This window comes from Monopterus albus, unplaced genomic scaffold (assembly GCF_001952655.1).
Source record: "Monopterus albus unplaced genomic scaffold, M_albus_1.0 scaffold373.1, whole genome shotgun sequence".
Taxonomy (NCBI): domain Eukaryota; kingdom Metazoa; phylum Chordata; class Actinopteri; order Synbranchiformes; family Synbranchidae; genus Monopterus; species Monopterus albus.
In genome coordinates this window covers 849789-861253 of record NW_018128253.1, presented here as the reverse complement: position 1 = coordinate 861253, position 11465 = coordinate 849789, and the positions used below count along the sequence as shown (strand labels likewise).

Sequence of the window (11465 nt, the reverse complement as noted above, 5' to 3'; positions counted from 1 at the left end):
ACTACGATTCATATTTAATAAATACAAGTTGGGGCTGTGTCGTTTTGTCTACAGCTGAAATGTATTTGTTGATGCCACAGGAAAATTAGAAGCAAATATTCTGACAATATCACACAGAAGAGTATCTGAGGCTTCATACAGCTGTTAGGACGCACTGTCCCAACCTTAATTTTGCTATAAGATAAATACTGCTGTTAGTCCGTTAGTCCTGTTCTCCAGCACTCACCCTGTCACGATCATGCAGCATATCTGCATAGCAGGACCTGAAAGATAAATATGATAAATAGGTTAAGACAGTGTTGGCCTCTGTGACAGTTTAAAGTCATACTAAAATACATCCTTGTGGTCTTCGAGGTGGACTGTTGCCCCCAGTAGATTGTGGTGTAAATGTCCATATTTAAACTGGACAACCAAGTTTTGATCCATGCGTGGAAGGTAAACAACACCGGTTTAGTTATATATGGTGGTACACAGATTTCATTCAGTGGGAATGTGGTGACAGAGAACACAGCAACAGGAAGGTGCATGAACCCTCATCCCTAACACATCCCGAGGTAGCAAAGCGAACTCCATGTCACAGCTGTCCAACATAAGCAGCTATAGAAGTCATGGTGTAGGGCAGCCAGTATCTCGGCATGATGCTCTACCGTGACCGCGACACGCGCAGGGGGTCGTGGGACATGAGCTGGTCGCTGTGTGGAGGCTAGGATCTAATGTGACACCCGCCTGTCTGGTTACAACGCGAAGCCTTTCTCGATATAGCCACGTACTGAGCACATGTTGTGTTCTCGGGTGATGCGCTGCAGTGACAGTGAATTTCCCAGACCACCGCACGTTACGGCGTCTCCACGTGATGCTAGCTCGGTGCTAACAGCTACCTGGCTATCTCCTGGTGGTAGTCGTACTCTTCGCTCTCCTCCACCCAGTCTAAAGCTCCCGTGGTTGGGTTGGCTCTTCCACAGAAGGTCTTCATCTCCGAAACGCCGTAGATTATCCCGTGCAAGTCTAGAAGTAGATCGGATTAACATCCAGAACCACCGTGGTCCCGCCGCTGGTGGCCATCTTTAACAATGACGTCACGAGCTCGCTGGAATGTAAAAAGTATATATGAAGTTAGCGTTGAAGTACTCAAGATCGGTCTTGGCCTCAAGTACAGTTTCGAGAACACTTTCGGAAGGTCTTGGTCTCATCTTAGAATCACCCCCATTTTTACATAGTCTTGTCTCAGGCTCAGGATTTTATTTTGATACCAGTCCAGACTATCAGGCCTAGGCTGCTGGGGGACCCCATGACGCTCTGAGTTTCTCTCCTCCCCTCCCTCTCTCCCTATGCTTCTATATGCCACCATTACACATGACTAACTTTGTGTCTCCTCTCTCCCGTAGTGTGTCCTCTCTCTCTCCCTGTACCTTTCTGCAGGTTGCCCTGGCCCTGGAGCTCTACGTTTCTGATGAGCAGTCACCGGCCACATCAACTGGACCGGTGTTTGTTTGTTGTGTCCTGTTGATTTTCTTCTTTTCTCTCCTCTATCCACTCACCCCAACTGGTCGAGGCAGAAGGCCGCCCACCAAGAGCCAGGGTCTGTCGGAGGTTTCGGGAGTTCCCCCCCCCACTGTCGCCAAGTGCCTGATCAAGGGGGATTTGTTGGGTTTTCCCTCTGTAACAATAATGATAACAGTAAGGTCTAGACCTTACTCTGTCAAGTGATGTGACTTTTGTTGTGATTTGGCGCTAAACAAATTAAATTTGATTTGATACATAAACTGATGAGCCAGTTCAGAATCTAAGTTTTGCGTTTCCTCAGTAGGAAGATACAGTATTAGAAACTCCGAATCGGCTTATATTTATAAACTGAAGATTTCAGAGCCCACAGGACGAAATGCTTCTATGAATGTAGAGTGAAATGTTTATCTACTGCTGATTAGGACTTGTGTCACACATAATTAAAGATCTCTCTGTTGTGTTACAGTATTGTTCAAAATAATAGCAGTACAATGTGACTAACCAGAATAATCAAGGTTCTTAGTATATTTTTTATTGCTACATGGCAAACAAGTTACCAGTAGGTGCAGTAGATTCTCAGAAAGCAAACAAGACCCAGCATTCATGATATGCACGCTCTTAAGGCTGTGCAATTGGGCAATTAGTTGAAAGGGGTGTGTTCAAAAAAATAAACACACAAAATAAAAAAATGAACACATTGCTCTGAATTTGAATCTACCTGCACTGCTTTGAAAGAGCCCACAGCGCTTTCCCTTGTTTTCTGACTCATCTACAATGTTACAATGGTGAATTATCATCTTAGATGTGACCTAAAGCTCAAAATTGAGGTGTACATATGTTCTAGTACTGCAGAAGCAACTCAGGGTTTATACATGTCCTGCAAACTCTAGCTTGCAAGACTTTTTTTTCTACCAAAATAAGGTATTACATGATAGTTTAAGGATTTCCTTGAATAATCTCCAGGCAGTTGCACGTTCAAGTGAACTTGCCTGACCTCCACCAATGCCATTTTAAAAGTAGAATTTTTCGACTGCGCCTGGTTTTGTGGATATATTTTCCCTCCTGCTCCTGAGGTTACTGCATGTCCGGGAACAGGGACTCACTGTTTTACCTGACAGGGTCTAACCTACAAGCAGCCAGCCTGTGAAGCCCCGACGGCGGTGAATGATCAGCTCATCAACGCTGGATTCTCCTGGAGCACAGTATCTGTTTGTTTTGACTGCTTGAGGTCAAGTGTGTCTGCGACATGTGATATGTTGATGGTTAACAAGCGTATTAATGACCCATGATGTTATTGTCGACGCTACGCTACCTGTTGGAATTAATTTCACTACTTTGGGGACTGTATGTGGTCGTGTGGGACTGGTTGGATTTACCAACCATGGAGCTACTTGAAAGGGAGCGATGTTTCCACTATTCAGTGGGACTTAATGATGTAAAAAAAAAAAAAAGACGTTGCGCGTCTGTTAATGTGTTGTTTCTGTAATGTTAGAGAGAATTGTAAGGCTGGAGAAGTTACTATGTCTGCATTATGCTTGTTAAAATATGGGGTTTCTCAATTACCTGCTTTGTTTAGAGTGTTATACATCTGTTTTCATCGGTACATATACCATTTTTTACCTATCTATGGAGGAGACATTCACATTAATTCTGTCAGTTCATTGTGCTGTCCACTTGTGACAAAACTGGCAAAAGGAGTTGTGCGGGTTCACGAACTATCCTCTTGTTTTAAGAAAGAGGCTATCTGGCTCTCTGATTCTGAAACAATTACAAACTATTGGGGGTTATGAGGGGTGCTGAACTAATCTAGAGGTACCCAAGGTTAAACATTAAATGGCTGAAAACAAGCTAAATGAGCAGTTATGGACTCTTTAAATAACATTTTGACATTTACATATCTGTGTATCTGACAATGATGATAATCTACAACAATTTGTTGTAACCCCACACAACCGTATATATAGTATGTCCTCAGAAAACAATGACATTTCATTCTTATCACAGAATTCTTTTTGTGGTTATAATTGCAGTTGACCAGCAAAAGTAACGTAGGATCACTAAAGCTGCACCTTAAATTTGATGGCATCGCAACCTCTGAAATTTTGGCAAGCATAAATGTGCAGTTCACTAATATGTTACATGGTTACTGAATGAGAAGATGAAACAGTTTTAAAACAGCTGTTTAAAAGGTTGCTTACTGCAACTTTAAATCAGTAGCACAAATTGCTGAACATGATAGCATGTTAATATTTTTAAGGCATTAAAGCAGCACTTTTTGCCTCATCAGCCACAGTGGCTAATAGATTCAGGATTTTACAAGACAAAGGAGTTTTAATTAGACCAGCAAGGACCAGCTCAAATCTCTGGTGAAGGAAATGAATATATCTCACTCTCCCATTGTTAAGGAGTCCTTGAGCAAGGCCCTGAACCCCCCACCTGCTTCAGTGGGTGACAAAAGAAGAGTGAAGGTGGCACTGAACAGCTCCCACTATGAATGATGGGTGTAACGATGTAAGTGTGGAGCCGGATGCCACTGAGGAACAAACACAACAGGGTAGCCATCCAACAGCATACCTCGAAACTAAACAGGTTTCTGCTCGGTCCTAATATTCTAGTATAACAAGCTAAGGGGACCTGGACAATCCAACCGAGAACCAGACCCAACCTGATTTTAATGTGAAAATATGAGCACAGAATAAAGTTTGAGTTCTTGCGGTCATGCGCACTTAGCAGTGGGCAGACAGAAGGCCATGGTGGAGGGAGGCACCAGGATATCAGTGAAGATGGGTCGATATCCTATTGGCAGAGGGGGGGCGCTCTGCTCCAGCAAGTCCAGCACAGCCCCCCTGATGTCTCTGGAGACATCACCACGGATGTCCAAAAGTACAGACACGTGCTCTTCACTGAGGGAACAGAATCACATGTAGGTGTAATCCCTCAAATCTATAAAAGGTTTACACATATCACTTTTTAAAAGCATGTGATGGTAAGGGAAGATTACCTGATGTCAGGGTATTTGGCTGCGAGTCCTGACACTTCCAGAGTGAGCATGCCAGGGTCTTTGAGTCGGATGAAGTCAGCTAGGATGGGTAGCAGGGCTAAAGGGTTCACCTCAGGTACTGACCCTTCACTATCCTACAAAGACACACAATTACACACCTGTGTTTGACTGCTCATCAGGAAGAAGAAGAATACACTTCCTGTCAACCTGAGGTGTGAAATGATTGATTTATGACACCCCAAGCCCTGCTCACATTTTTGCACTTCATGTCCATCTTGATCACAGGCTGTTGACTTTTATTACAGGCAATTACAGATTTCAAAGGATTTTTGTTACTTTTCACCTTTAAATCACTGTTTAATAGGACTGACAGAATGTTTTGATCATAATTTATGGGTTTAGCACAACACTGAAGGATTTTAATCAGGTTTCCTGTAGAGCTGAGTAACATCCCCTAGACTAGGGTTATTATATTGTAGAGATTTTATTTGGGTATTTCCTAACAAAAGGGCAGAGCAGCAGCACACAGACTTAAGCCATTTTCAGACAGGACATGGTGGCGCTCCGCTATCAAACCCATTCATTTCTGTGAGTATCTGCATATCTGCGCTGTGGCGAACTGAGCACAACACACGGTCGCACATGCCTTTCCTGTGTGTGACGCTGCAGTTAAAAAAAAAAGTTTAACTTGGGCGCAGTGTGCAGGGACGACACCTCGACGCATCCAATTGCAGAGAACCTGAAGAAAAGCTGATTTTGGCAGACCCACACCCTCTTCTTCTATGCTGCAGCTCATCTCCTCCTCCTCATTAATATAACTAAAGCCAGAGCTTTTTGCCGACATGTAGAGAGATACATCATGCATCCAAGTCCACTGCTTGAAAAACTAGATATCTGCCAACCTCCTCCTGGACAGGTTTTTGGGTGCCAGTTGCTAGGATGTGCACGATGTGCGTGTTTGCCCTCCTCCCCTGTGCCGTGCCCAACGTCCACAGTGAGCGCAGTGCATACTGCGTCCTATCTGAAAACAACTTTAGTGGGTTGCTCTCTAAATATTTTATAGATGCAAGGATTAATGTTTCTCTCTAAATGAAATAATTAGGCTTAGAAAAAGCAGGTGTTTCACCCCATAGATAAGATTAGGAATGTTTCAGCCCCTTAGTTAAGGTTTAGTTTAGTTAAATACAAAGTTTGAAACAAAGTAAAACTGCAATAATTATTTAATTTTAAAGCTCAGCCTAATAGTTTAGATGTAAGGCTTAAAACTAAATAAAATTGAGAATAAAAATACATATTAGCCTGATAAATCAGATGATTCTTTTGATTTAAGCTGAGAAGAAACCTGTTTCCACCCCAGATGTAACTGTAAATTTTGATAAGGGTAAGAATTAAAACTGAATTAACTGGAATAAGACAAATGTAAAGTCTAAATGGAAACACACAGACATACTTTAAAACTTTTCTGTACCTTTCTCTTCAGAAACATTTTAACAGGCATAAACAGTTTAACTTTAATAGAACACTTACCGTTACATTCCCTTGTGTACTGAAAACATGATCACTAAATCCACTATATAGAGTTGGTCCAACAAAACAGTGGTGATCACCATCGTCTCTCCCCAGCTTCCCTCACATCTCGCAGGCAGCGTGCAGACACAAAACATTAATAAATAGTGAAAGTAATTCCACTAGGTGGCGTAAGAGCGGTAAATCCTCCAGGGGTCATCTCTTCCCAGACAGGAGCCAGTTACAAGAGGCTTGCTCACACCCTTCCAAACTGGACTTTGGTGATGGCTGTGTGATAAGGCAGCAGCCTGGCAAGTAGCAGTACCAGGTCCTCCTTACTGGTCTTTCCACATGGGGTTTAAACCCATTTGACCACATGGTGAATCAGTGGACCATCATGCAGGAACACACCTGAGGCAACGGAAGCCTTCGGCTCCCCTCTTCCAACTATGGTTAACCAAAGGTCACAACGCAGACAGCTCAAGGAGAAATGACAGCTCTGTCATGGTGTTAGGTTAACCCAGAGGTGTCGGCACCACCGCCCTATTCAACACTAAGTTACAATATACGACGCTACAGTTCATCAAAACTAGATCAGCTACTCTTTTAATCAGTGTTTTATTTTGTAAAAAGAACATGACTTCGTGTGTTTTAAAAAGATGTTTTTGTTCATTCATTACTTTGTATGTTTTACAGGAGAATGTTTAACAATTGGAGACTTTCCCCTCGATACTGTCTAGTTCTTAACAGTAAGGGTGTAATACCTACTCATAGAGGGGTAACAGTTGCCTTTCCTTTTTCTGGTGGGTTATCTCAAAGGTTTTAGCCCAAAGCTGTAATCTGAAGGCCTATAATGGTAATAAAACTAGCATACTTTTTGTTTTTCTGGTGGTGATAGTGATTTCCTGCTAGTTCATACTTCGACATCACTACAGTTTAAACGGAAATACTTAACATTTTGATTTATCAGATTCGTCAGGTACCTCATAGCTATTTTAGCCATCAATAAGGCAGTTGACCCTTGACTGATCTGACATTGATACCATCAGACACAAACACCATGACAGTGAAAAGGGTTCAGATGTATTAATCAGTGTTTCCCCTAGAAAATGTTCCAGCCACGGTGGTAAGAGGATGATAGAGGTTTTGGACACACGTGCTAAAATGTTTGGTTATTTATTTCTTGCACCAGACTTTTAGTTGGTAATTTCTATGTAAAAGGTCATATAAAACAAGGAGAGTATGACAAAGATGAATTTATTCACTCAAATAACTGCCAAAGCTCCCAGTTACTTCACACTCAACGAAGTTAGAACAAACCATCTTTAAGAAAAATAAAGAAAATCCAAATAATGAAATACTTTATATAAAAAAAAAAAACTATAATAAACTCTCAAGTTGGTGCAAACTGCAGTTTGAACTGCTCAGCAACTTGAAACAAACTATTTTCATAGTTACTGCTTAACAAAAAAACAAACCGTTATTGGCCTGGTATGTAGGCATGGCAGCCCCTCATGCCTGTACAATTACTGGGGAAACACTTTTATTGATGAATGTTTCTGATTCATGTAGAAAGAAATTATTGACAAAATAATATAGTGCTATGTTATGTATTTGCAAAACTGCTTTAAAGATTGTTTAATCTGCTCGACCTTTGTAATGGCTTGACCTGTGCACTTGAAATGCTGTGTGTGAGTATGTGTCTAAGTGCAGAGACTCAGATCAACAGGAAACAAGAAACAGGAAGCAAGCGCAGGAGTAGACTATGAGATGACTAAACTGTCTGCAAGAGAGTTGTGAGTGGTATAAGTTCTTCTATGTTTATCAACATTATAGGAAATGCTTAGAGCCTTCTATAATCAACATTATAATCTGCATTAGCAAATATACCTACATGTTTATTTCAGTATCATATGCTTTATAATTTCCTTTTCATTGAACCATTTCACTTGTCTTTAAGAATACAGGAGACCTATGGCTGATAATAACAGAACATGTGTAGGCTGTAAGAATCAGACAGGAAACCACAAACAGGAACAAGGCCAGGTTCCATAGCAACGCTGCCTATCACAAGGGTAGAAGAGACATGAGACAGAGGTGCTGTCCCTAAAACTGCAGACAATGACCAAGTGTTTGTAAGACGTATGTAGGTGTGCAATGTCTGGTTCAGAAGGTCAGGATGTTGTTCTTAGAATTTCACAGATCCAATCTGCCTGACAACAAGAACACCAATGAGGGGTCAGAACGAGGTCAACAAACCAACCAAGGAATGAGGATGAAGGACAACACGGATGACGTCAGATCTACCTACATTTTGCACATTCAAAAAACTGGATAAATTCACTGGGTCCAGGAGAATAGGCGTTCCTCTTTGTCCTGAAGGCAAGTTGAACGGTTTTGCTGTTTGGGATCAGGGCCTCAGATAGAGACGGAACCCAGAGCTCTGTATTGCTTTTCTTGAATATTGTAATAAATATCTTAAAAACTGATTTGACTTAGAACATTCTTCATAAAAGAATACGCAGGACTGACTGAGTCCAACATTCACAACAGCTCGAGTAGATAGATGTAAGGTGCTCACCAGACTAGGGAAGACTTCTCTGAACAGCTGGTCGTCCTGAACCATCTGCTGAGCCAGCTGCCTCCTCTCCTCGGTGCTGCGGCACACCAGCCTCTTCTGCATAAGAGCCCTGACATACTCCACCACCAGCAGCCACTGGGCCTCCTCCTGCAGACGCTGTAGACACCAAAATAAGAGTTACATGCACCCTGCAAGAGTCAATCCAGATAGTAGAACACATTATACTGCACTGGTCAGTAATGTGAAGGTCATCTCATGCCGAGTCCTGACTAACTGAGGATAGGCCATAGACCACACGGCACCGCTTCTGTACTCAGATTGTTAAATAAAATTTGCAAAACCACTATGTTTCAAGTAAAAGTCTGCATTCAAAATGTTACTTACGTAAAATCACAAACGTATTAGCAGAAAATACACTTAAAGTACCAAAAGTAAAACTAATCCTTATGCAAAATGTCACCATTTACAACATTGATGTACATCATATTATTAGTTTGAATTACCGACGTGTTATTGTGTACATCACGTTTAGTATTGCAGGTGTTAAAGTGGAGCTAATTTGAACTATGTTACATACATATATTTTGAATTACTACTTGGTAGCTTGTAGAATTTTAAGGATCAATAAATCTTTTGATTATACTGTATTATGTTTTATTAACTAGTAACTAAAGTTATCAAATAAATATAGTAAGTATAAAGTACAGAAAAGGAAAATAGTCAAGTACAGATACCTCACAATTGTACTTAAATACAGTACTTGAGTAAGTGTACTTAGTTACTTTCCACCTCTGCAAAAGTGAAGTCAAATATCATGAATGCAGTGGCTGCAATCTTGGCATTTTGCAGCCAGATTCTGTGCAGTAGTGACAAGGAGGCAGGATTTACGACTTGAACCAGCCACCGGAAGGCGGCTGACCTGTGGCGGCCTCACTTCTGGGAGCTGTCAGTCAGTAAGACACATGAGTAAGGTTTTGTTAATATGGGTCATTTTGATGCTGAGTAAGCCAAATATATTGCTATGAAGCATGCACCACACAAAGATCTCTATAATAAAATATACTGCGCATAAACCTGGTAAATCAGTACCATCATCCTCTGATATATGCACTGTAAATCTGTTGATCTGCACTAAGCCATCAACCTTGAGCCCATTTCACTGAAACACTGTGATAGAATCCAAAATACATGAATTATTATTACACTGATACCCAAACTAACCCAGCTGAGGATCGGTGAAGGGATCTACAGGCTCCTCCTCTCTTGCTTAATGACGTTTAACTGAACTTCAGTCTATTTTGAGTTCCAAAATGATTTAACTCACTGGTTTTTATCAGCTAGCCTTCAGAACAGCGCTACCCCAAACGAACATCACTACACTACAAACCAGAGACTGGGGCTGGAAACAGAACAAAGCTGTGACCTGACGACAGGGGGGCCGAACACGGCCGTACAGCTCCAGGTGGTGCTCCAGGACATTGCAGAGTTTGGGTGTGGGGTGTCCCTGGACCAGCCAGGGTCGGGTCAGCAGGCCTGGGAGGAAAGGCTGAAGGTCCAAGAGGAACTGATCCATCACCAGGTGACAAGCCCGTCTCACCGCCCGGTCCAAAGCTGCCAGGGGGTTGGGAGGAGTCCGAGAGAGCTGGCCCGCCGACCAGCATGACTGCTGCTGCTGCAGGTTTTCTGTAGACTTCCTGCATTGTACACCAGAAGACACTATATTTTCTATTAATCTGCAGAGAGAGATTTATATTCTAATTAACTTTGTTTCTGGGTTACTTTTTTCCCTTTCATGATGGGCGGAACATGACATAAACAGCACTACCTTGGGTGAATAGTGAACAAGTGAACTAGATGATGACCTTGTCACGGGACCAAGAACTTTATATTTGTCTCTCTGCTTTGAGTAGAAGGAAAGAGCAGGTTAGTCGGAGTCTCCCCAGCACCGTTTACCAGACAGTACATATGGGGTGTGTGGTCAGTGAAGCCTGGAGAAGTCACAGCCAACTTTACCAGGAAGCTTGTGATGCTGGCTCATATAATGTTAACCCAGGATAAAGTCGAATGTGTGGTGTTGCTTTAGAAGTATTTGAACAATACTCTTACTTGAGGATGATGCAGTTGCTGATGGAAGCCAGCAGATAGTGGAGATGGAACTTGTTCTGGTTGTTGCTTGGTTCCCTGCGATGCTCTTTCCCAAATTCCACTAGAGCTTCCCGAAACCTGGAAATAAAGACTGGCATATTGCCCAAAGCAGCTGGGAATAAAACAGGGGACAGATCTATACAGCAAAATCTGCATAAACACACCTGTTTAAGAGGTTCTCCATCTCATACAGTCCCATCTGTACAGTCTGGTCTCGTAGGGATTCTCCAATCATCAGTGCCACCCGAGCGTTCTCTTCCAGCATCTAATCATAGTTCCACAAACAAAACAAGTCCACACAAAATACACAGTACAAATCTGGGACATCTCAGGTGTTGGTAGGTGCTAATGATGCTGAAGAGTGAGAGACAGAAACAGGTTTAAAAGGAGAAGCAAGAGGGTTTTTGCAAACTTAATTTAACTAATTTAAAGAAGCAATAAGCACGTCATACAGCGCGTCTCCAAGGTGTGGACAGGGATGAATACAGTGGCCGACACGGTCACAACACATGCAAAAGACACAACACATGCAAGACACAAACGCGGTATTGAACAAAACACATGCAAACGGAAAATGCTGCATTAAACAAAAAAACACATGCAAGACAGAAACGCGGCATTAAACAAAACACATGCAAAAGGAAAACCCAGCATTAACCGGAAAACACATGCTAAAGGAAAACGCTGCATAAACCAAAAAACACATGCAAAAGGAAAACGCAGCATTAA

General features: G+C 42.1%; 2 protein-coding genes across 3 annotated transcripts in view; both read right to left on the bottom strand.

Annotated features, from left to right (window-relative positions):
- prmt7 (protein arginine methyltransferase 7) overlaps nucleotides 1–1085 on the bottom strand; it is an 11146-nt gene extending 10061 nt beyond the window's left edge. The window contains exons 1-2 of the mRNA XM_020585685.1: nucleotides 879–1085; nucleotides 227–263 (exon numbers count right to left, since the gene is read on the bottom strand). Coding sequence (XP_020441341.1) covers nucleotides 227–263; nucleotides 879–973 — 132 coding nt within the window. The 5' untranslated portion in view covers nucleotides 974–1085. The remainder of the gene's footprint in view (nucleotides 1–226; nucleotides 264–878) is intronic.
- A 2028-nt stretch (nucleotides 1086–3113) lies between these two features.
- Nucleotides 3114–11465, bottom strand: part of exoc3l1 (exocyst complex component 3-like 1) — a 24255-nt gene continuing 15903 nt past the window's right edge. Inside the window, exons 10-15 of one of the 2 annotated variants that reach the window (XM_020585683.1) lie at nucleotides 10901–11001; nucleotides 10698–10814; nucleotides 10015–10285; nucleotides 8592–8747; nucleotides 4505–4638; nucleotides 3114–4406 (exon numbers count right to left, since the gene is read on the bottom strand). In XM_020585683.1, the coding sequence (XP_020441339.1) occupies nucleotides 4220–4406; nucleotides 4505–4638; nucleotides 8592–8747; nucleotides 10015–10285; nucleotides 10698–10814; nucleotides 10901–11001 (966 nt within the window). In that variant the 3' untranslated portion in view covers nucleotides 3114–4219. Of the gene's footprint in view, nucleotides 4407–4504; nucleotides 4639–8591; nucleotides 8748–10014; nucleotides 10308–10697; nucleotides 10815–10900; nucleotides 11002–11465 lie in introns of those variants that run through there. The other variant, XM_020585684.1, reaches the window with a different exon arrangement.